At 40.8% G+C, this 21,938-nt stretch overlaps 1 protein-coding gene across 2 annotated transcripts in view; it reads left to right on the forward strand.

The window, feature by feature from the left end:
- BLNK (B cell linker) overlaps positions 1-20,724 on the forward strand; it is a 119,359-nt gene extending 98,635 nt beyond the window's left edge. For both annotated transcript variants that reach the window (XM_007478711.3, XM_007478712.3), the window contains exons 13-19: positions 6,598-6,640; positions 8,441-8,531; positions 8,858-8,889; positions 11,426-11,502; positions 14,066-14,149; positions 17,558-17,713; positions 19,943-20,724. In XM_007478711.3, the coding sequence (XP_007478773.2) occupies positions 6,598-6,640; positions 8,441-8,531; positions 8,858-8,889; positions 11,426-11,502; positions 14,066-14,149; positions 17,558-17,713; positions 19,943-20,062 (603 nt within the window). In that variant the 3' untranslated portion in view covers positions 20,063-20,724. The remainder of the gene's footprint in view (positions 1-6,597; positions 6,641-8,440; positions 8,532-8,857; positions 8,890-11,425; positions 11,503-14,065; positions 14,150-17,557; positions 17,714-19,942) is intronic.
- Positions 20,725-21,938: the final 1,214 nt, after the last annotated feature.

A 21,938-nucleotide genomic window follows, 5' to 3' on the forward strand; every position in this document is an offset into this window, starting at 1 on the left:
ATTCCAGGTGTGTGCCAAGAGGTCTAGAAGAGAGACACTAACTCCCAAACTAGAATGTCAATTATTAATTTAAAGTAACCTTAGATCCATGGATGTTAGTCTTTTTGCATAGCATGCAAGAGACCAAATTATAGGCCAGAAGATTGATAGTACACATAAGATTATAACAAAGGGAATTGGGTGTTCTCAAGAGACATTTCCATCAAACTATGGTAGCTGGATTAATGGTGTTCTTAACTTTAAGGTTATTGATTTCTATCTAGACCAGCGGTTCTCAACCTCTCAATTTGTAGCAATGAGAATACATAATGCATATCAGGTATTTACATTCCAAATCATAACTGTAGCAAAATTACAGTTTTGAAGTAGCCACCAAAATAATTTTTTGGCTTGGGTGTCACTGCAACATGAGGAACTGTATTGTGGGGTCACAGCATTAGAAAGGTTGAGAACCACTGATCTAGACCTTCTTGACTCCTAGGGTTACAGAGTCATGTCTACCACTAGTGAAATCAGAGCATCTTTTCCCTCCAACAGTGCTAAAAAAAAAACAAACAAACACTGGCTTCTTTCACCCTTTAGGTCTTTTTCTAAACTCAGTGCAGACCCCTTAGGTTGTGACATTATCTCAGTATACATATACATTTGACTAGTTTGTGGCTTATTTTATCTCAGCTGAAATTCAGAAAGATGTCTTCCAATTAAGAGAGTTTCAGGAGACACTTTGATTTCTTCAACATATAAGTTATAAGGTGTGAAGAGTTAGGAAAGAATACTTGGATAGCTGACTAACATTCTTTTGATATTAAAATCCCTTTATCTTCAACTTTAGGGTTTATTTCTGACCTTGCTTCAACATTCTGGAGATATAATGAACCTGGTTAAAAGATGAAATAATTTCCCAAAAAAGCTAAAACAAAGATATCCTTTCTTGAGGTGGACATACTTAGCAATGGTAAATATGTAGCTGAAGTTATGCCTCTTAAGGAGAATAAAGTTATAGTGGAAACCTTAATAATGAGTATAAAATCACTATGGCCTTAGTAAATATCTCTACTCTCTAGAGAAGAGGCTACTCTCACAGAAATTCTAAGTGTTGAAGTATGGATTCCATATCAACTAATTATGGAGCTAATTTCAGAGGGTAGCACAGCTGACATTACTTGGGCATGATAAAAACTAAGATCCTATCTAAGTGGCAATGAATGAAGGCCATCTGTTAATAAGCTAACGCCCACCTTTGCTTACTCCTTCCAAATTATCTAGAATGTTAAGTTGCCATCTCTAAGAAAAGAGAAAACACAGACATGAGACCTAAATGCAGATGCAGGGGAATTCTGAGAAGGATAGTCTGATGGCCAATATAGTCTATAGCCACTGGACCCATCATCTCAACATTTACAAAAATGAGGATGCCTTTTCACATAAGAATTTTTATGAACATCTACATGGTAGTATATGCATTATGAGCCATCATTGATTGAGAAAAATTTATAAGTAAAAGTATCTTTGAATTCAGTAATGCTTTAAATTGTATTAATTTTTAATAAATGAAAGTTTACTATTGTACCTTCTGCTTCTCCCTTGCCCCATCCTCAAAGAGAAAGGAAAACAAAATTTCTATTACAAATATGTATAGTTAAGCAAAACAAATTCCTTCACTGGCCACATCCAAGAAAAAAATGTGTATCAGTTTGCACTCTGAATCCAGCACTAACATGAGGTGGGTAGCATATTTTATCAAAATCCCTCTGAATTTGTGCTTGGTCATTGCATTGACTGGAGTTCCAAAGTCTTTCAAAGTTATTTGCAATATTGTATTACAATAAGTCTTTACAATATTTTGGTTGTTGTATAAATTGTTTTCCTGGTTCTGTACACTTCACACTGAATCAGTTCATACAAATCTCAGGTGTTTCTGACACCATCCTTTCATCATTTCTTGTAGCATAATGGTATTCAGTAGCATTTACATTCTATTACTTGTTCAGTCATTCCCCATTCTATAGGTACTTTACTTTCACTTTCCAATTCTTTATCACCACAAAATGTGCTGCTATAATATTTTTGTAATTGTTGATTATTTTATTTTGTTTAAGACTTATCCCTTGTTTTATCTACCCTTACTCTTGTTTCTCCCTTTATTTTCTCCCCTTTTCCTATTGTTTTCCTGTTAAGTATATTTCTGTACCCAAATGTATGTGTTCTTCCCTCCTTTGAACAGTTCAGATGACCATGAGTTTCAAGTGTCAGCTGTTCTCATCCCTTCCTCCTTGTTTTTATAGTCTTCTATTTATGCACTCCACTTATATGAGTGTTTTTCTATCTTGCTTGTCCTCTCCCTTGGCCCCCACATTTCAGTGTATTCCTCTTTCTCTGCCTTCCCATTTTTCTTTTAAGATCATCAAAACATAATAGAATCACTCCCATAATGATGGGATATGAAAATAAGGTTCTGAAAGGACATATATGTATATAAGCACTGCATATCAGAATGTAAACTATCCATGTTTAGTCCTTTAGTTTGCTCATGTTGACCTTTTCATGTTTTTCTTGATTCTTGTATTTTCATTTAAAAGTTTCTACAAAACTCTAATCTTTTTATCAAGAATGCCTGGAGGTTTTCTATTTATTTAAGAACCATGTTTTCCTCCTATAGGATTCTCCTGGGTAAGTTATGCTTGGCTATAACTTATATCCTTTGCCTGCTGGAATATTGTAGTCCAAGATCTCTGCTAGTTCATAGTAGTAGATGCTAAATTGTGTGTGAGCCTAACTGTGGCTCCTTGGTTCTCGAATTGTGACCAGCAGATGGCAGTATTTTCCCTTTGTCCTGGAAACTGAATTTTAGCTATAATGTTCTTGGAGGTTTTCATTTGGGGATTTCTTTTAGGAGATGACCAGTGAATTCTTTCTATTTTTTTTTATTTGCCCTCTGGTTCTAAGAGAACTATGAGGTTTTATGATTTTTTAAGTTGGTTCCAATGATTCTTAAATAATTTCCTTGATCTGTTTCCTAGATTAGTTATTTTTGCTATGAGATACTGTAACATGTCATATTTTTTCAGACTTTTGGCATTGTTTTTAGCATTTCTTATTGTCTAATGGAATAATTAGCTTCTATTTGGCCTATTCTATTTTCATAGAGTTTGTTAATTGAGTCAAGTTTTGTATCTGTTCATTCTCTTTCTAATTCTTACTTCTATTATTCTTATTTCTTTTCTAGTTTTTCCCCTAACATTCTCATTTCATTTGTAAGAACATTTTAACTAAACTTTAAAAAATTCTTGCTTCATCTTTTCTAGAAATTCTATTTAATTTTTGCACAAGCTGCATTTTATTTTAAGACTCTGCTCAAAGATGTTTTGGAGAAATTCTCTGCCTTCTGGTTTTGTGTCTTGAGTATAACTGTCACCATAATAACTTTTTATAGTGGGATTCTTTTTTTAAATGCTTATTCTTTCAGACTGCTTTCTTATATCAGACTTTATAGTAGGGCTAGACTCTAAGCACTTATGGAGAAAATGTCTGGGCTGGTTCTGTTGCTATTTTCTTGGTGTTCACTATTGTGTTATTTCAGAATTTTAGGACAGACTGTGACAAGGAAATCACTTTAAAAGACTGATATATATTAATTTAAGGTCGCCAAGGAATTCAGCTATGTAATTCCTTAATGAAAACTCAAGTTAGCAGTCAACCTTTTATGGAATTTAATTACAAACAGGAGGAAGAAAGGTATTAGAGATAGAGAGAGAGAGGGAGAGAGAAAGGGGAGAGAAGGGAATAGGGCTTAAATACCCCCCCTCTGTTTAGGCTGGGCCAAAAGGCCCAAGCCCTTAGATAGCTGAGGCAAAGAAAAGAGATCAGTCCCTATCACTCACGTGACCAAAATGGAGAAACAGTCTCAGGGGCCTCCACCTCCAGCTTCCTTCAGAGCAAGCTTTTCAGAGCACCTCTCCAACCAACCCCTCTAGTCCTCAGACCCCTCTCTCTTTAAGGAAACCATCCAAGTTCCCTCCCCTCAGTTCTCACATCTACCAATCACTGTCCATGTCTTCCCTGTGCCAATGGTGGCTCTACCTTAACCCAGGACCACCCAGAGGTCTGTGGCTTTGCACATGTCTGTTGAAGGTCATATTCTCAAATAATTAAATCTTGATCTATGCTGCAGCCCTTCCTAAATCCTGTTACCCTGAGTAGGGTGGAGATTGGAATAATTAAATTTTGATCTATGCTGCATCCCTTCCTAAATCCTGTTAGGACTGAGTAGGGTGGAGATTGTAAGTTCCAAGACCTGGTTCTGTCATTCCAAGTATCTCTATTGTATCAATTCTAAAATCAATCATGACTCAAAGAACTTCCTGTTCTATGCTTAAGCATAGGTCAAAGCCCTTTCTATTGTTCAGCAAAAGGTTTCTGTCCTAAAGTAATCTTAAGAAGGGAGGAGGAGGAACCTCTCTTGTCAATGGGATTCACATTCCAATAGAGTTCCCACTATCAGTATGAAATTTTCCAAGTATGAAATTTCCCAATGGTGAAATTTCCAACATTTATAAGTCTAAGAAATTTTAAGGTTTACAAGACCTCCACAAGTTTCTAAGTTTCTGGTTTGGGTCTGAGCAGCATAAGTGTGGGCTTGCCCTGCCTATAGTTCTAGTAGAATACTGCTGGACTTAGCTACTATGAACTAGCTTGAAAACACCATTGATTCAGAGTTCCTCTTTGATCTAGAATTCCTAGAAGCCAAAATTGAGACCCCACTCTGTTCCTAGAGTGGGAGTCCCTCAGTTGCTGCTTACTTCTTAACTTGCTTCTTGTTCTTGCTCAGATGTAGCCAAAGTTCTGCTTTTTTAGCTCTTTAATTCCATTCCTGGGTTTAGGTCTTTTCCTTAGCCCTGGTTTTATGATCCAGAAATGACTAGTGAGCAACAGAGCTACCAGTTGGGACTTATTCCTGCACCCAGCATGCAACCATGCCCCTCTTTACTGAAGTTGAGACCTCTTCTTGCCCAAGTTGGGACCTCTTCTTGCCCTCGGGCATAGACTTTCCTTATGATAGAATGTTTTAAGCAACCAACCCTGGCTAGACCTTCTCCTTGGTGTCTGTAGAACTCTGTTTCCCTTTGCTGACCTGGGCTGGAAAAGTAACTCGCTGACTTTTCTTGGAGTTCCCAATCAGGATTATGTCAGTTTATTATCTATATATGTATGGAGGAATTGTGGGGTAGAGCTCCAGTTTATATCTTCCTTCTACTTACCCATCTCGTTAAAACTTTTAAGTGAATTTGGATTTAACTAACTACTCTAGTACCTCTAAGTACTTGAAAAAACAGAAATATGTATCAATGTGAGCGACATGGTTCAGTAGAGTATTAGAATTGGAATCAAGAAGATCTGAGTTGGATTCCTATTTCAGATACTTCCTAGCTGTGGGACCCCAGTCAAATCTCTTAATCTCTCTCGGTCTCGGTTTTTTCATTTGTAAAAAAGAAATGGGGATAAATAGCACCTACCTGTCAGGGTTGATGAAAGGATCGTGTAAGATGACAAATGTAATCCAGTTCATAAACCTTAACATGCTGTATTAGTGCTAATTATTACTATTAATTCAACATATTCTCAACATGGGAAAAAATCAGAAGTACCAATGTGGTTATAAGTATGAGTCTTTAATTGGAACAAGGAGAATATAATCAAGAAAGATTACTGTGAAAAGGTCTTATTCCTGGGCAGGCACATAGAACCAAAGCTCCAAGACCTCCTGATGAACTACAGAAAGTGGGGTGTTTGTATAGTAAAAAGGGGGGAGGAATGACATTCTGATTATAGGAGTTAACTGAGACTTAGAAAAGAAGGGATAGCAATAGTCACAAATGCTTGAGTGATTGAGATGTGCTACTTAAAGTTTTTGGTTGTTGTTAGCTAATCCTGGCTTATGTGTTTACTGTTTGTTTTTTAACTCATTCCTTGTGGGAAAAGGCAAACCCAATTCACAGTTAATTCAATCTTTGTCTGGCTTTTGTTTTAACACTCTGGGAAGAGTCTGGGAAATGAGTTGGTCTGGAGATTCCTTGAAGACAATGTTGTCAATTCAGAAAAGGTCTTTGCTGATTTATGGATTTCTATAGCCATTTGTCCCTCAGGACCTCATCCTGTAGGTTGGGAATCTCTGGATGAGACCAATTGCCAATAATTATCATCATCCATTTCGTAGGTGTCAGTCACCAGTATTTACTAGCCCTTTGGGTGCAAAGTAGCAAATGAATTGCTATAAACAGTCATCAGTGATTGCTTTTGCCAGAGAAAAGCTATATTCTACATTTAAATTTATGCTTGTTGGTATTATATATATATGTGTGTATGTGTGTACAAATATAATAACTAACTGTATATGTATGTATAGTTGGTTAAATTGGTGAATATTTTTGCAATTTTAAAGATAGTTTTTGCACAAAACTGATTGTGTCAACTGCACATGAGAAGAAATGCTCCCTTAAAATGTCTATTTTAAATAACTCTGCCAGGATTTCTCACTGCATTATAAAGAGCTTGTTTCCAAATTTTGCCAAGTTGCACAGCCTTATTTTGTTCTTTCAGGCCCCAGGGCTTCCTCCTCAGAACACCTGGAGTGATCATGAAGGTAAATGGACATGGAGCTTTTTATTTCTTCTTGTTTTGTTTTGTATAGGGATGGGGAGGGGGGAGTAGGTACTTATTGTCAACAGAGTATTCATTTCTTAAAGCCAAATAAAGTACCTTCTACAAACAGCAATCTTAACCACAAATACATCCCACTACCAAGTGTGATGACTATGTTCCAGCCCTAATAGTTCCAGCCCATCCGCAGGGAGCCATGCTGATTTCCAAATGAGGCAAAAGCAGGAAGGAGCCTCAGAGGCCCTCAGATCTAAGCCCATTTTACAGAGAAGAAACTGAGGCTTGGAGAGTTAAAATAATCAGATACGGCCTCTTCAAAAGTGAACAATTACTCAAAACCAGATTTGAAGTGAGCTGAATAAATAAATCAGAGTTTAAATAGTACTTGTTCTTTTGCCTTTCCAATCATTTAGCGAAAGGGCTCTTATAAGACTTGGGGTCCATGTATAGATTTTAGGGGGTCCTTGAACTTGGATGGGGAAAAAAACACATCTTTATTTTCATTAACCTCTAATTGAAATTTAGCTTTTTCTTCAATCCATTAAAATCATGATTTTGGGAAGGTGTCCCTAGACTTCACCAGACTGCCAAAGGGGTCCATGACACAAAAAACACAGGAGCAGCCTGGAGTCTAGAAAAGGCCTCAACTACTAACTCTCCTCTGGAGCTTACCCATGTACATCTTCAAAATATCAGGATCTTCTATAGCACCAAGAAAGGAGCAATGAACACACCAGTCAGATTTAGAAGGGACCTTAGAAGGTCATTTAGTCCAGCCCTGACCAGAAGGCATAGTAATGCAATGGAAAATGATCTGAACTTATAGTCAGAGGGTCTGGCTCCAAATTCTAGGTCTGCCATCATTTACTTGCTATGTGGCTTTACATCTTGGACCTTTAATTTCTTTATCTGGGGAGGAGAGGATTGGACCAGAGGATTGGACCAGTTGGCCTCTAAGGCCCTTTCAGCTTTAAATCTATGCACCAATGAAATGGGAAGCTCTTCTCTAACTCCACAGCCTCCTTTTGAGTGCCTCTAGAAACAGCAAGAGCTAGAGAGAGAAGGACCTCAAAGACCATCAAGTAATATGACCTTCTTCTCCCTGTCCCTTTTGACTGATGGTCAAACTGAGACCCAGAAGAGTTAAGTGATTTGCCCAAAAAGTTAAACAGCTGATCTGAGATCTGAATTCAAGCCCTTTCAGCCCACTTCTGGATAGCTTTTATTATTACAAAGTTCTTTCTTACAGTGAGCTGAAACCAGACTTCTTGGAACTTCCATCCACTCTTCCATGCATTCATTCTAACATGTTAGGGATTTGTACGAAGGGAAAGAAAAGTGGAAGGATCCCTGCTTCTGCTCTATGATGTGCTGGTGCATGTACTGCTATCCAGAAGGTTCTCCTCACATTGGTGCAGGCAGGACAGGGACCCCAAATCTCTACTTTCCAAGAAGACTGAGCATAGCCCATGCAAGGAGCTGATGTTCAGTCTGAGACAGTAGACTGGAGACATCATTCTCGAGTCTCCCTTCCTTGAACTTGGGAGTATTGTGCTATAAACCTCGTGATGTTAGGCCAGAGACTCTGGGAATATTCCTTGGTGGTCTTTTAGAATCATAAGCCGTGACATGCCGCCTCAGCTAGGATAGACAGATGCACAACATAGTGAAATTAAACACAGGCAAAGCAGGGCATGGATTAGTTCTTCCCACTCAGTTTTATGGTTTGGCAGGGGAAATTGTGTTTCCTCATAACCCTGAACTGAGAACTTTCCCCATGTAGAAAAGCCTATACCTGCTGAACGTCACCGAGGCAGAGTGCCTGGCCAGAGGCTGGAACACCGACAACAACCACCATTTCCCACGGTCAACAAGTAAGAATTATTTTGTTCTTTATGTTCCCTCTCATCACTATAGAAAGGGACGTCTGCAATGAAGCAGATGAAATATTTTCCACATATGATCCCCTTTACATTCCCACATTAAATCCCCTCATTTATCCATCATTTTTAGATTAAGAAATTGAGGTCCAGAAAGTTTACTTAACTTACTCAAAGTCACATAACTAGTACTTCAGATGTGCTCGTTGATAATTGTCTCTCTGTATTTATACTCTTCTAGAGTTAAATCTTTATCATTAAAAAAGGCCAACTGATTCATGCTACATTTTATCCTTAACTAGATTTCTGTTTTATTTCAGACCAGTCCAACAGAAACCTGTTCCTCCACCAAGTAAGTGAAATGAGTTACTGATAATAAAATCAAGGATGGTTTTTATTTACAATAAGATTGTATAGAATTAAGCGATTTGGCCATTCATTTTCTGGTTAATTTGATAAATATACGCAACCAACCAATAAAATAGCATTTCACAATATTTAATTTAATAATAGCTCAGACTCTCTCTTCCACCTCCTCATCCTGGCATGAAGGTAACCTTAAGTTCCTTAACACTGTGGTAATAAAGTAAAAGCTTTAGCAGGTGCCTCACCTGGGAAAGTTCTGAGAATTGCTCTTCAGTGTATGGCCATCATAGAAGTGCCAGTCTAGATGAACTCAAAAAGGATCATTGCCAGGTCCACTACAAGACAATGACTTTTGAGGCACAACAACTCTTGCAGGTTCACCTACTAAAAAGACTGGAATCTGCCTCAAAGAAAGTACACAGTGACAGAATCACAGATCCTTGCAATGTGGAGGTATAATAAAAGGTCTGAGACACAGAGGTGTAGAGAGCTAGCTTTGGAATCAGGAAGACCTGAGTTCCAGTCCCATACATACTAGTTGAGTGACTTCAGTGCCCCAACTTCTCTTCTTGGGACAGTCTGATCTGCATTGGTAGAAGAGATTACAAGTCTAGTCTTAAACAAACTAACTTAAACTCCATAGTAAGTAAATGCCAAATCCTTAACTTGCTTCATCCATTGTGTGAACATCTAGAGGAGGAAAGGGATGGGAAGGTATGATATTTTATATGGTAAAATGGAAATATTATGTTGAACTAATTGGAGAGTATTGTATAAGCAGTGAAATTACAAAAGCATAGGTAGTTGGAAATACAAGGTTCTCCAACATTGTTTAGTCTGGCATTCCTTCCCTCTCTCCTTGCACTTTAGAAATGAGGAAAGTGTGGTAACGAGAAGTCAAGAAACTTGTTCAAGGTCAAAGACTGGATTGGTGGCATAGCCAAGATTAGACCACAGAGCTCTTGTCTCTGAGAAAAGCTTTCTCGCCATTACACAAAAAATTATTTGTAATCCATCTATACAAAATCACCTCTTATATTCATGAAAGATTTGGGAGGAGGATTTTAATGGGTATGAGAATTATGTTAGCCAAATGGAATTTTCACTAAATCATTAAATTGAGAATAAAATTATGCTAATTTAATCATATTTAATTATATTCATTATTAGTGACTAGTTATAATTATAAAAATTTTAGTCATTATTGAATTTGTGAAAGATATTTAAGTTTATATCACACAATAAGATATTAGAAACAAAGATTTGAGGTTATTCCAAACCATGGATGATTTAAAAGCCCATTCCCACACTATGAACATTATTGAAATTTTCACTGAAACATTTTGAAGAAAACCTTTCAGTCAAATCAGTGATTATCTTATTATAACTTTTAAGGCATTCCATAATATGCCATGTTTATTAGGCTAGGAATCTAGAGAAATGAATTAGTTCTTTCTGACCCTAGAATGAAAAACTAACTAATAGCACTAGGTGGAAGTGATCAAGAAGCAAATATAAGCTTGATATAAAGAAAACCTTTCTAAAAATTAGTCATCCAAAAATGGGCTGCCTCAAAAGGTAATGGAAGGTGTCACTGGAAGTCTTCAAGCAAATGATGTATGACCATTGTTGTTCTGTTACAATGGAAATTCTTTTTCATGCATGAGTTTGGATTAGATGATGAGGCCGCCCCAACTCTGAGATTCTCTAAGACTCAGATTATATAGGGACCTTTCCCAAGAGCCTGATCCTAACCTCACTCATAAGGTCCTGGACTACCATATGTCCTCTGAGACCTCCTTACAACTGGAAGATTGGTTTTGTTCATTTGTCTTCCAGTAGGTGTCACTGAGGACAACACTGCAGGGACAGAGAGAGAGAAATTATGAGGGCACCAGTGCACGTCAGAGTGAATGGAACTAAATTTTACTGTCATGTTTCAGAGTCTATTCAAATCCTGGTTGGGGGTGGGAAGACATAGATGGAGGACTGTTTCAAAAAAAAATTTTAAACTTTGTTTTAGTAAGACTGGACCCTTATCCATCCTATTCACTTGTGTGCCACTATTAGTGTTAATAAAATGCAAATCAAATATTTAATTTCTCTTTCCTTTTCTCTTCTCTCCAAATAACTGTTTGATCCTGAAACTGAGCAAACTATGTGAAGTGACAAGTCGGGCTCTTCTCTGCCTTTCTTTTGTTTGTGCTTCTCTCTGTTTAGAACTCCCAATCCAACCTGTTCACCTCCTCAATCCCTACCCATGTGGCAAGGCCCAGCTCAAATCTCAGCTCCTCCATGAAGCTCTTCCTGACCACTCAGCCCCCGGCTGGCTTCTGCCTCCTTCTAACATCTCTTATGCTTTTAGCCTATAGACAAGCCATCACTTACATCATATTTTTTGTAATCCTGTAGTTGGTCGTCATGTTTCTGCCAAATCTCCCAGCCAGATTGTAAACACCCTGAGGGAAGAGACTAAGCCTTGTATTTCTTTCTCTATTTGACTCATCTCAAATCCTCTTTAGAGCCTCCAGAGGTGCTGAGTTCCAGCATGGATATTCCATTACCCAGTTTTCCAGCCAATTCCTGTTTGTCAGATCAGGTATGAAATCATATCCTGTTTGTATGAACTCTTCAAGTGGTGAAGAACACAGCAGCAGAGAAGAGAGAGTTTTAGTTAGAGAGAGAACTGAAATGGAGTTAGATCACACACTCTTTCATTTAATTCAATTTAACAAACATTTCCTGAGTACCTACTAGATGCAAATCACTAGGGAAATGAAGACAGTGTGAGACATAGCTTGCAACCTAATGAGGTTGAAACACGTACACAAAATAATGAGGCAATTGGGGTTATGACTTGCCCAGGGTCACCCAGCTAGTAAGTATCTGAGGCTAGATTTGAACTCAAGAAGATGAGTTTTCCTGACTCCAGTCCTGGCATTCTAGGCACTATGGCACCACCTGGCTGCCCTTGTGTACTCCTCCATGGGTATCTACTCTTCTAGGCATGTATCTGAGTCTATACACATGCACACACACACACAAGATTTGGCAGCTAAAAAAGTGAGACGTGTGCAAAGAAGAAATCCAAACAAGGGGATGCTCAAAATTGGTGATGACCCTCAGCTGAGAACCTCAGAGAAGGCTTCCTAGGGGAGGTGACAACTGAGTGAGGCCCTGAAGAAAAGGAAGGATTTCAACAGGTAGCAATGTGAAGGCTCACCCCAGAAGAATGTAAAGATTAAAATTTAGGGGAGACGGGGAGACTGAGGCATCTGAGGCAGGTAGAAATTAGTTTCTCTCTATATTATGAAAAAAGCCACATCTGCCCCAAATGGAAGTCTAAGAGTCAATAGAGCCTTTGAATCAGCTTAAATACCTTCTCCATCTTGGCCCAGGTGAGATTTCAAGGCATTCTGGGGAAGTGGAGCAAAGGCTCGTGGGGATTGTAGTCCTGTATTCGAGTCTATTTTTTACATTAAGCAATGACAACGAGAGCAGAAAAAAGGAAAGATGGAGGCAGTGTAAGGGAATTGGTCCAGTTTGGTTGGAGGATATAATATGCAGGCTGTAATGAGGAAGACCAGAGTCCAATTCTAGCCTCAAACACTTACTAGCTCTGTGATGCAGGACAAGTCACTTACCTTCTCTTTGCCTTCATCCACTGGAGAAGAAAATGGCAAACCACTCTAGGATCTTTGTCAAGAAAACCCATGGAAGATGGCCAGTGTTAGTGCTATGGTCCATAGGGTCATGGGAAAGTTGGACATGACTAGCAACAAAATAAAGAATATATGACTTGAGACGCCAGCTTGTCCAGGACCTCAAACCAGAAATAAATTATTATATTTTATTCAAAGCAATGTTAAAAAAAAAGTTTAGGTTTTTAGTAGAGGAGTGATATAATCGAAGCATATTCTCTTATCATTTCTAACCATAATGACTTTTGTCCATTAAAAAAAAAAAAGCCTTATGGGTTACCGAGTACTTTCCTTATGGTGGCTTTGTGAGGTTGGTAGTGTGAGCATTATGAACCCAGTTGTATGATGAGGTGATTAAGGCTGCATCCGTTTGTCTGAGGTAAGCCGGTGCTAGAATGGCTATTCCAGCTCCGTCCTCCTGATCCAAGTCCAGGAATATTTTCCCTGCATTGGGCTATGTTATGTTAGAGGCTCGCTGAGACAGTGAGATGAAAATCAGATGAAAGAGAGAGTAAGAAAGAGAGGGAAGGGGAAAGGCCAGCGAGGGAGGAGACGGCTACGATAGCTGGGCGAAGATCTGGAGGGTCTGAACGACAGAAGCTGCCGTAAGAACAAGAATGGCAAAAGAGGAGGGAGGCACGTTATTATCAAAATAGACTTGGGACCCGATTACAAGGGGAGGAGGGAGGCCGCCTGAAAGGAAGGGATGAAAGGCGAGTCCAAGGTTCTAAGTCTACAGAGCAAACGGGGAGGACATGAGGCCATCACAGAAATACAGTTATGGGGGGAGGGACGAGAAAGTTCAGCATTAGCTATGTCGGGTTGGAGGTTATGGTGGGAACTCTAGATGGGCTCACTCGGCAACTATCTGGAAATATGGGATGGGAGCTCTAGGCAGAGATGTGGGAATATAGAGAGCCTCCATGAAGCCAGGGGCGGAGAGAGTGAGCTCCGTGCTGGATAGACCCTTTTTCAATTGGCTGTGGTCGCCTTTGAGGTCCCAGCAGTGGTGGGCGGTGATTCCCATGATTCCCACGCCTCTAACCAGGAGGAAGAACATCGTTTCTTTGAGTTTCTCACAGATCCAGGGTAGGGAAGGGGTCAAACCACCATCTGCTGTGCACTTGCTTTTCTTCCAAAAGTGTGAGAGTTCCGTCTTGTAAGAGAACACGTCGCCACACACGCACACAGCTTCTCTTCCTGGGTCATAAGTAGAGGGAGGCCATCTAGTCCAGCCCTTATGGTACAGATCTGGAAAGTGAGCAGTTGCCAAGCCCAGAAAGTTGGAGAGACTTCCAGGGTCAAAAATGCAGACGTTCAGTGGCAAAGTTGGGATGTGAACTGAGGAATGTGCAGATCTTGCGCTCTCCCCATGCTCTCTCCTCGGGCAACTAAATGATACAGAGTTCTCTTTAGTTTCTCCTATGTATTGATCATTTTAATGTGCTCTTGGCTCTGCAGGAAGCCGAAATTCACTGCAAACCGTGGTACGCTGGTTCTTGTGATCGAAAATCAGCCGAGGCTGCATTATACAAATCCAACAGGGTAGGTTTTTTCATTCTAAAATGTGTGTACAGCCCACCATTGCCATTTCTTTTCTGTAGCACTTGTTTTACAAAACTTTTTTACATCTGTTTTTCTCATTCAGGCCCCTGAAGAGACAAAATCTAAATTCAGTATGTACAAAACTGAATTCATTATCTTTCCTCCAAAATCTCCCCCTTTTCCTAAATTCCTTATTGCTCCCAGCAGCCTCTCCTTTACCCAGATTTACAATCTAGGCGTCATTTTTGACTGCTCGTTCTCTCATCTCCATGTTACCCCACATGAAAGCTGTCCACGTCCTGTCCATTCATCATATTTCTTGTATACATCCCATCTCTGTTCGGCCAGCCACCAACCTGGTCCAGACTCCCATCACCTTACACCTGGACTCTTATTCTAGTTTTCCCTGCCTCAACAAGTCTCTTCCCACTCCAGCCCATCCTCCATTCAGTCATCAAAGCTGCCTTCCTGAAGTACAGATCTATTCAGCATATCCCAGTGGCTCCCTATCACTTCTAGGATCAAATATAAAATCCTTTGGGGATTTTTTTTAAACCCTTACCTTCCATCTTGGAATCAATACTGTGTACCGGTTCCAAGGCAGAAGAGTGGTAAGGGCTAGGCAATGGGGGTTAAGTGACATGCCCAGGGTCACCCAGCTGAGGAGTGTCTGAGGCCACATTTGAACCCAGGACCTCCCGCCTCTAGGCCTAGCTCTGCATCCACTGAGCCACCCAGCCGCCCACACTTTCTTCCCCTCCTCTCCCCCCCCCACCCCCTTTGATTGTTTTTTTAATCCTTCATAACTTGACTCCTTCCTCTATTCCTGGTCTTCTTATGCTCCCCCTCCGTAGTCTTTGCAACTGAGTGACACTGACCTTCGCACTCTTCCTTGCACAAGACACCCCATTTTCCAATTCTGTGCTTTTCACCAACTGTCTGCCATCTTTAGAAGGCTCTCCTTCCTCGTCTCCACCTCCCCGCTTCCCTCAAGTTCCTTCAGGCTAAAGTCTCGCCTTCTGCAAGAAGCCTTTCTGCTCCTCCTAACGGTGCTTCCCCTGCGCCTGAGGCTCTTTCTCCCACCCGGCAGTGCTTCTCTAGAAAGAGGTCCCGGCACCAACTTGGAAACAGAGGCCGAGGGAAACCCGTTCATTCCCCTAGAGAAAGGCACCGTGAGCCAAGGGGCAGAGAGCCGGACGTGGCACCGGGACATCTCGGGCGACACCACTTAAATGCCCCAGACTGAACATCCTCAACACAGAAGGGAAGATCTTCTCCCCAGACCTGCTTCTTGCCCAGATTTCTGTTCTTTCTGCCCATGGAAAGACCACTCTACGGGTCTGCCACACAGGCTTCTCACTTGGACTCGGCCCCAATGCTTCCATGGCTCTCCCCCAGCCAGATTCCGATGCCCACCAGCGGCACGACCGTGGGCAAGTGACTCAACCTCTCTGTTTCCATTTCCATCCCACTGCCCAGAGCTGCTGGAAAGCTCACACAAGACATGCATAAAGAGATTTACAAGCTTTAACGCCCCATCTAGTCAGTTATTATTTTATCCCTATTTTATCTGCTGTGGCTTTAGAATTATTACCCCCCCCAATAACTTTCACCGGGAGGGTAGATATTTAAGCTCATTCCCAGAGCATTTGCACAGTTTGACAAGGGACTGTTCTCTATTTTCTCTTTTCCTTCTCTCACCTGTACCGTGTGTCCCTCCATTAGCTCATTTCTTCTTCCCCTTTTTCCGCCTTTCGTCTATTCTCTTCTCCTACATTGTGTAAATTTCCCTCCCATAATGCATGGGTGCTGATACCACACCGTAATCCCTTCCTCTGGTCCCCTATAACCCTCTAATATTCTGCTGCCCGTATTTCACTGCATCTCATTTAAGAGAAATATGTGTACTCAAGAGGTACTTCAAGCTTTCCCTATGAACCAAGATGCTCTATCCTCAGTGTACCACTCTATGCTAGTTCTGGATCCTGAGAAAGGAAGAAGAAAAGGGAAATAGATTCCTATAGACCAGAGGCTGATAGTAGCATTTTCTTCAATATCCAGGTGGCCAGAGTGCAACATCTTGACATCTGATAGGTCTTCTTCCCCTTCCTGGAAATGATGATTGCTAGGAGAAATAGGGGCAAGAATGAGACCATGTACAGGAAGGGTAGCCATTTGCCTACTCATAACCCAAGGTTTCGCTCTTTGTAAAAGAAATTAGAAATTATTCTGAAGTGATACAATGCCTGGCTGGTTTTTATCAAATGTTATTTTTTCAAATAAATTATGTTGACTGAAGTTACAAGAAGTAAAAATTAGCATATCTTTTAAAAAGATCTAGAGACAATATTAATACATTCTTTCATGCGTATTTGCTATTCCTATAACCAAACGGTTCTATTTGCTTCCATCATTTTGTAACCATGGTACTAAGGTAAGATGATGGAAGTCTAAGGGAAAACCCACCTCCCAAACTTTACTACTTAAGTAACCTGGGAAAAGTCATTCCCTCTCTCTAGAGTTTGGCTTTCCCCTCTGCAAACTGAGGAAGTTGGACTTAGTGACCTCCAAGTTTATTGCCTGTAATACTGAGAGGTTAAATCATTTGCCCAGGGTCACACAGCTGGAATGTACCAGAGGTGAGGCTTGAATTCGAAGCCAGCTCTCCATCCATTTATGCCACACTGGAATTTTATTGAGAAAGGTAGAGCATAAATTCTGATAATTTTTCACATTTTAATAGTATTTTACAGTTTACAAAGTACTTTCACATACCTGGTTTCACTTGACCCTCACAATGACCCTGTGATGTGGCAGCATCTACAATTTACAGATAAGGGATTTGAGGTTAAATGACTTGGCCCAGATCACACTGCCAGCAGTGGAAAGCACACTAGATTTAGAATCAAAGAACTTAGATTCAGATCCTGTCTTGGACACTTACTAGATATGTGATATTGGGAAGCTTTACCACCTCTCTAAAGATTGTTCGTTTCAAATCTGGCCTCAGACACTTCCCAGCTGTGTGACCCTGGGCAAGTCACTTGACCCCCATTGCCTAGCCCCTATCACTCTTCTGCCTTGGAACCAATATACAGTATTGACTCCAAGGAGGAAGGTGAGGGTTAAAAAAAAAAAGATTCAGTTCTTTATCTGTAAAATGAAGGAATTGCCCTAGAACTCCAAAGTCCCTTTCAGCTCCAAAATGTGTGATTCTAAGTGACAGAGCAAAGATTGGAAGTCAAGTTTTCTGAGAAGTCCAGTGCTTTTTCCAATGAAAAGACATTCAAAGGCCAAGAATGCCTTTCTTTATTATCCTTAAAAAGGAGTTTCCTATTTTTTAAGCAAGTAATAAATAGCAATACTAACTATAATGGTGATTCTTCTTTTATTTTGCTCTACAACTAGGATGGATCATTTCTTATAAGGAAAAGCTCTGGTCACAACTCCAAGCAGCCATATACATTAGTTGTATTCTATAACAGACGAGTTTATAACATCCCTGTGCGGTATATTGAAACAACAAAACAGTATGCTTTGGGCAGTAAAAAAAATGGTGAAGAGGTGAGTAACTCCTTCAATTCAATTCAACGTGCTTCACGGTTCCGTCGGTTATATGAAAGAAATATCAAACATGAGCATTGCTCGGTTCTACCCAGACCTCAGGAGATTTATAGCCTTGATCTAGAGACAACTCATATGCAACATAATATAAAATATTATGTTGCATAATATAAAATTATGCATAATTTATGTTCTGCATAAATTATGCATAAATATAAAATGCACAAAATATAAAATTATGCATAAATTTTGCATCATAATTATTAAATTAAAATAAATTAAATGGCAATGTTCTCATGCTATGGATTCTATCTGAGGTCAGGCAGAAGAGACAGAAAGGCCCAGGTCCCCAGTAAGGGCTATGGTGGAGTACATCCACAGCAAGGTTATAATCATGGCCAAAACCAGAACTCAACATCCAAATCCCCCAAAAGTTAATTAACTGGCAAGGCAAGACTAGAGACTGTATTTCCAGGGCAGGATTAGGAACACCAGGCTCACGTTCTGAGAACCGATGCAGAAGTATCGATGACCAGTTTACCAGGCTGGTGTCAGGAACAGAAATGCAATGAGAACAATTAGGGGCTCTAAATACAGGGCAAACTCTTTGGAGCCCCTCAGTCTGGACACGTGTTAAAGCTTAATCCTTAGTTACTTAGCCAGGCTACTCTCCCACTGAAAGGTGAACTCTGAGGGGGAACAGTAAGGAAAAACCGCCTGGAGGAGCCAGGGCTTGGTCTGGAGGGCAGGTAAAATTTGTACAAACGTAAAGCTGTGCTCATCTAGCACTTCCAGGGCTTGGGAGTTCCCTGCTTCTGAAGGTAGCTCTGAGCAATAGAAAGTTTTTCCATAGATTCTCTCCACTAGTTCTAGATCTGCCCTCTGGAGCGATACTTCCAATAGATGCGCTTTCCCCTCCCTGTGACCAGACTTCAAACAAATGGAGGCAGCTAGCCTGTCTCCACGCATTGTAGACTTCTTGGAAATTTCATCTTAGAAATTCCAAAAGTAATTTTGCAACGGTCACCGGTAAGGTGAATGTCTGTACTCATTCCTAGGGCATTTCCAGTTCGGCCAGGAGATGGCTTTGTGGGTTCTTCTTCTATAGAATTTACGTATCTTGACCGCTAGATGGCAAAAGCATCCTTAGAATGTTAGACCTGGACGGGGGCAACTACTGTCTCTAGTCCAGAGTCCCCAAGGAGGAATGCCTCTTAGAATCGGAGTGGACACGCTCCTGAGGCGTGATGCAGCCCAACCCCTAGCGGAACAAGACTCCTCCTACGTTCTCCCCAAGTGGTCGTCCAAACCATTCCTAAGGGGCCACCTCGCTACTCCTTGAAGCTCCCCTTTCCAATTTGGGACAGCCTCATTGGTTAGGAAGCTTTTCCTTAAAGGGCCTGTATGTGCCCTTAAATAAAATAACAGCATTATATATGGACTAACACTGGCCTCCTCGGTATTCCTCCCACATGTTCACTGGCTATCCACTCCTCTTGATCCATGCTTCCTAGCTTATGTCTCAGCTAAAATCCCACCTTCTTCAAGAGGCCTTTTCCAATTCCCCTTAATGAAAGTGCCTTCCCTCAGAGACTGTCCCCAATTTAGCTTGTACACATCTTGTTTGAATGCAGTGATTTGCATGTTGTTTCACCCATTAGGCTATGAGGTCCTTGAGATCAGGGACTACTCTCGCTCCTTTTTTATGTCCCCAAAGTTTATCACGCACTTAACAAATGCTAGGTGACTCACTGAATGAACAGGGGCTCTATGGCTAGAAAGATGACTTTCTGCTCTTCCAATCGATATAATCTGCAAGGATGGGAGGGGGATTTAGGGTTCCCCACCCTCTAGGAAACTCTGTGGTTTCATCTAATGAAATATTAAGTAGAAATAATGGAACCAAAAGTATTAGATCTATAGAAGAAATCTTAATGGTTATCTATTCCAGCTGCATCTTTTCACAGGTGAGGAGGCCAAGGCCTCGAGAGAGAAAGTGAATTCTCTTAAGTCACACAATAAGACAGTTTGAAAAGTTGAGACTCAAATCCAGCTCCTCCAGCTCCTGGGCAATTCATTTTTTGGAGGACATTCATAAGGATGGTACTTCTATTGGAATGAGAGTTCACTTACTTGTAGAAGGTGCTGTAGAAAAAATAGGGATTAGACTGGGCTCTTAAGGAGTTAAAGTCTAGAATCAGTTTTAATGTGTCTGTTTTCTTCATCCAGCACTTTAACAGCGTCGCTGATATAATAAAGAATCATCAACATACACCTTTGGTTCTTATCGACAGTCAGAGCAACACCAAAGATTCCACTAGACTGAAATATGCTGTTAAAGTTTCATAGGAAGCGAGAAGAGGAAGGAGATTAGCAGAGTTGCCTCAGATATCCCTGATTTTGCACCTTTTTAGTGACATGGAAATCACTCTCAGGGAGACTTGTGGCTCCTGCACCATGGACCGAGGCAGCTGTCCCAGAGGACACTATTCTTCAGAAGGAGATCATGGAGCCTGCATTGTCTATTATTTCTGAAGATAATGCTGTTCGTATACAGTGAAGCTGAGAGGTTATCGCCATCACTGTAATATACTCCAAACTAGACTGCAAGAAGCTATTAGAGACTGAAGATGTTCAATCTTTCAATTAGGAATTCCCTTCTATTGATCCATTTTCAGCGGGAGAAAACAGTCATCTAACAAAGAAGCAAGGGAGGCTGAGAAGAAAGAGCACTAAACTCACATAGCTGAAGCCTCCCGAGCTTCTGTTCTCCAACCCTGACAATCACGTCTTGATTCAGTTTTGTAATGCAAAAGAAAGTTCCAAATGTCTAAGATGATGTACTCTAGGCTGTTTGTAGCAGGCATATATTCTTGAGTGATTGCTGTGACTTGTCAACATTCAACCCCCTCCCTCAGGGTGTGCAGGACCACGTGTGGATGTACCCTGAACCACAGGGTTAGGTTGGTTTGGGCTGTTGTACTCATTAAAGAAATATTCTCTCTTCCTCATGCATGTGTCTATCTGCGGACCCAGAAGCGAGTAAGAAAGAAAACAGTTAGCTGACAGCAGAGCTTCTCCTAGGGATGTCATGAGTCCTAAAAACAGGGGGTGGGGAGTAGTTGGACAAACTTGGACAGGAATGTAATTGTTTAGAAGCTGGAGACTCACTACTAAAGAAAATGTACCTTTTAATAAGAAGTTTAATTCCGTTTTATACACATTTCCCTGCGGCTGAATATTAACGTTTTTTGGATTCTTGAACATCCTCACCGCAATGCAGCAGGGAAGCTCACCACACTTGAGGCTTTGATAAGCCAAGTCCTTTTCTCATGTCAATCTTGAACCCTCTCCATCCCAACCCTCCTACCCCACCCCAAGGTGGCTCAGTTTCCTAAGTATGTTCTGTACCATCTCATTCATTCTGAACCTTCAATTCAGTACAACCTCATTCATTCTGAATCTACAACAGCCTGACACTGAAATTTTTTTTTCTCACTATCAATAACAAAAGGGTTTTACTAATAAAGATTAATAATGGTTGCAAAATTGATGGTCATCGGCTTCAAACTGGCATCCCGAACACCTCCATTCAGATTTTGCCTCAGACTTTAGCTGTCTGACCCAGGCAAACTACGGAACTTCTCTGAGTCTCGTTTTCCTCAACGGAGTTTGGTGTGAGACCTTTAAGCTCCCTTCCTGCTCTACTCCTTAGGACCTGAATCTTCAACTCACCGGGAGATCAGGCTCTCCACATATTAAAAAGCAGCTCTCTCTCCTGCCTTGACTATGTGCTCACTTACCCCTCTTCTTCCTTCTCCATATTCCAGATATCCTGGAGGAGTGTCAAACCCAAACCCAAACAGGGGCCACCAATCTGTACATAAGGATCCCTGCAGGCTTCACATTGACAACTTTTAAAAGTAATAGGATCTGTTCTATCATATTTGTATCCAAATATTTCCCAATTCTAATCTGATTCTGGGGCCCTTGATCCAGGTAGGACACGCCTGTCCTAGAGTATTGGCCCCACCAATGGGATGGGAGCCTGGGAAAAGCTGCATGCTATCTCCCTGCATCAAACAGGTTTGGGATCTTGGTGGGCTGCTTGGATAGGCTACTTACCAGTGAAACGAGTCAAACTGGTTCCAATAACCAATGGAAGGCTGGAGGTATGGAAGTCCATGCCCAAATCTTCCAATTCCTGTTTTTCTACTGTAAGCAT

This window comes from Monodelphis domestica, chromosome 1, assembly GCF_027887165.1.
Source record: "Monodelphis domestica isolate mMonDom1 chromosome 1, mMonDom1.pri, whole genome shotgun sequence".
Classification (NCBI taxonomy): Eukaryota; Metazoa; Chordata; class Mammalia; order Didelphimorphia; family Didelphidae; genus Monodelphis; species Monodelphis domestica.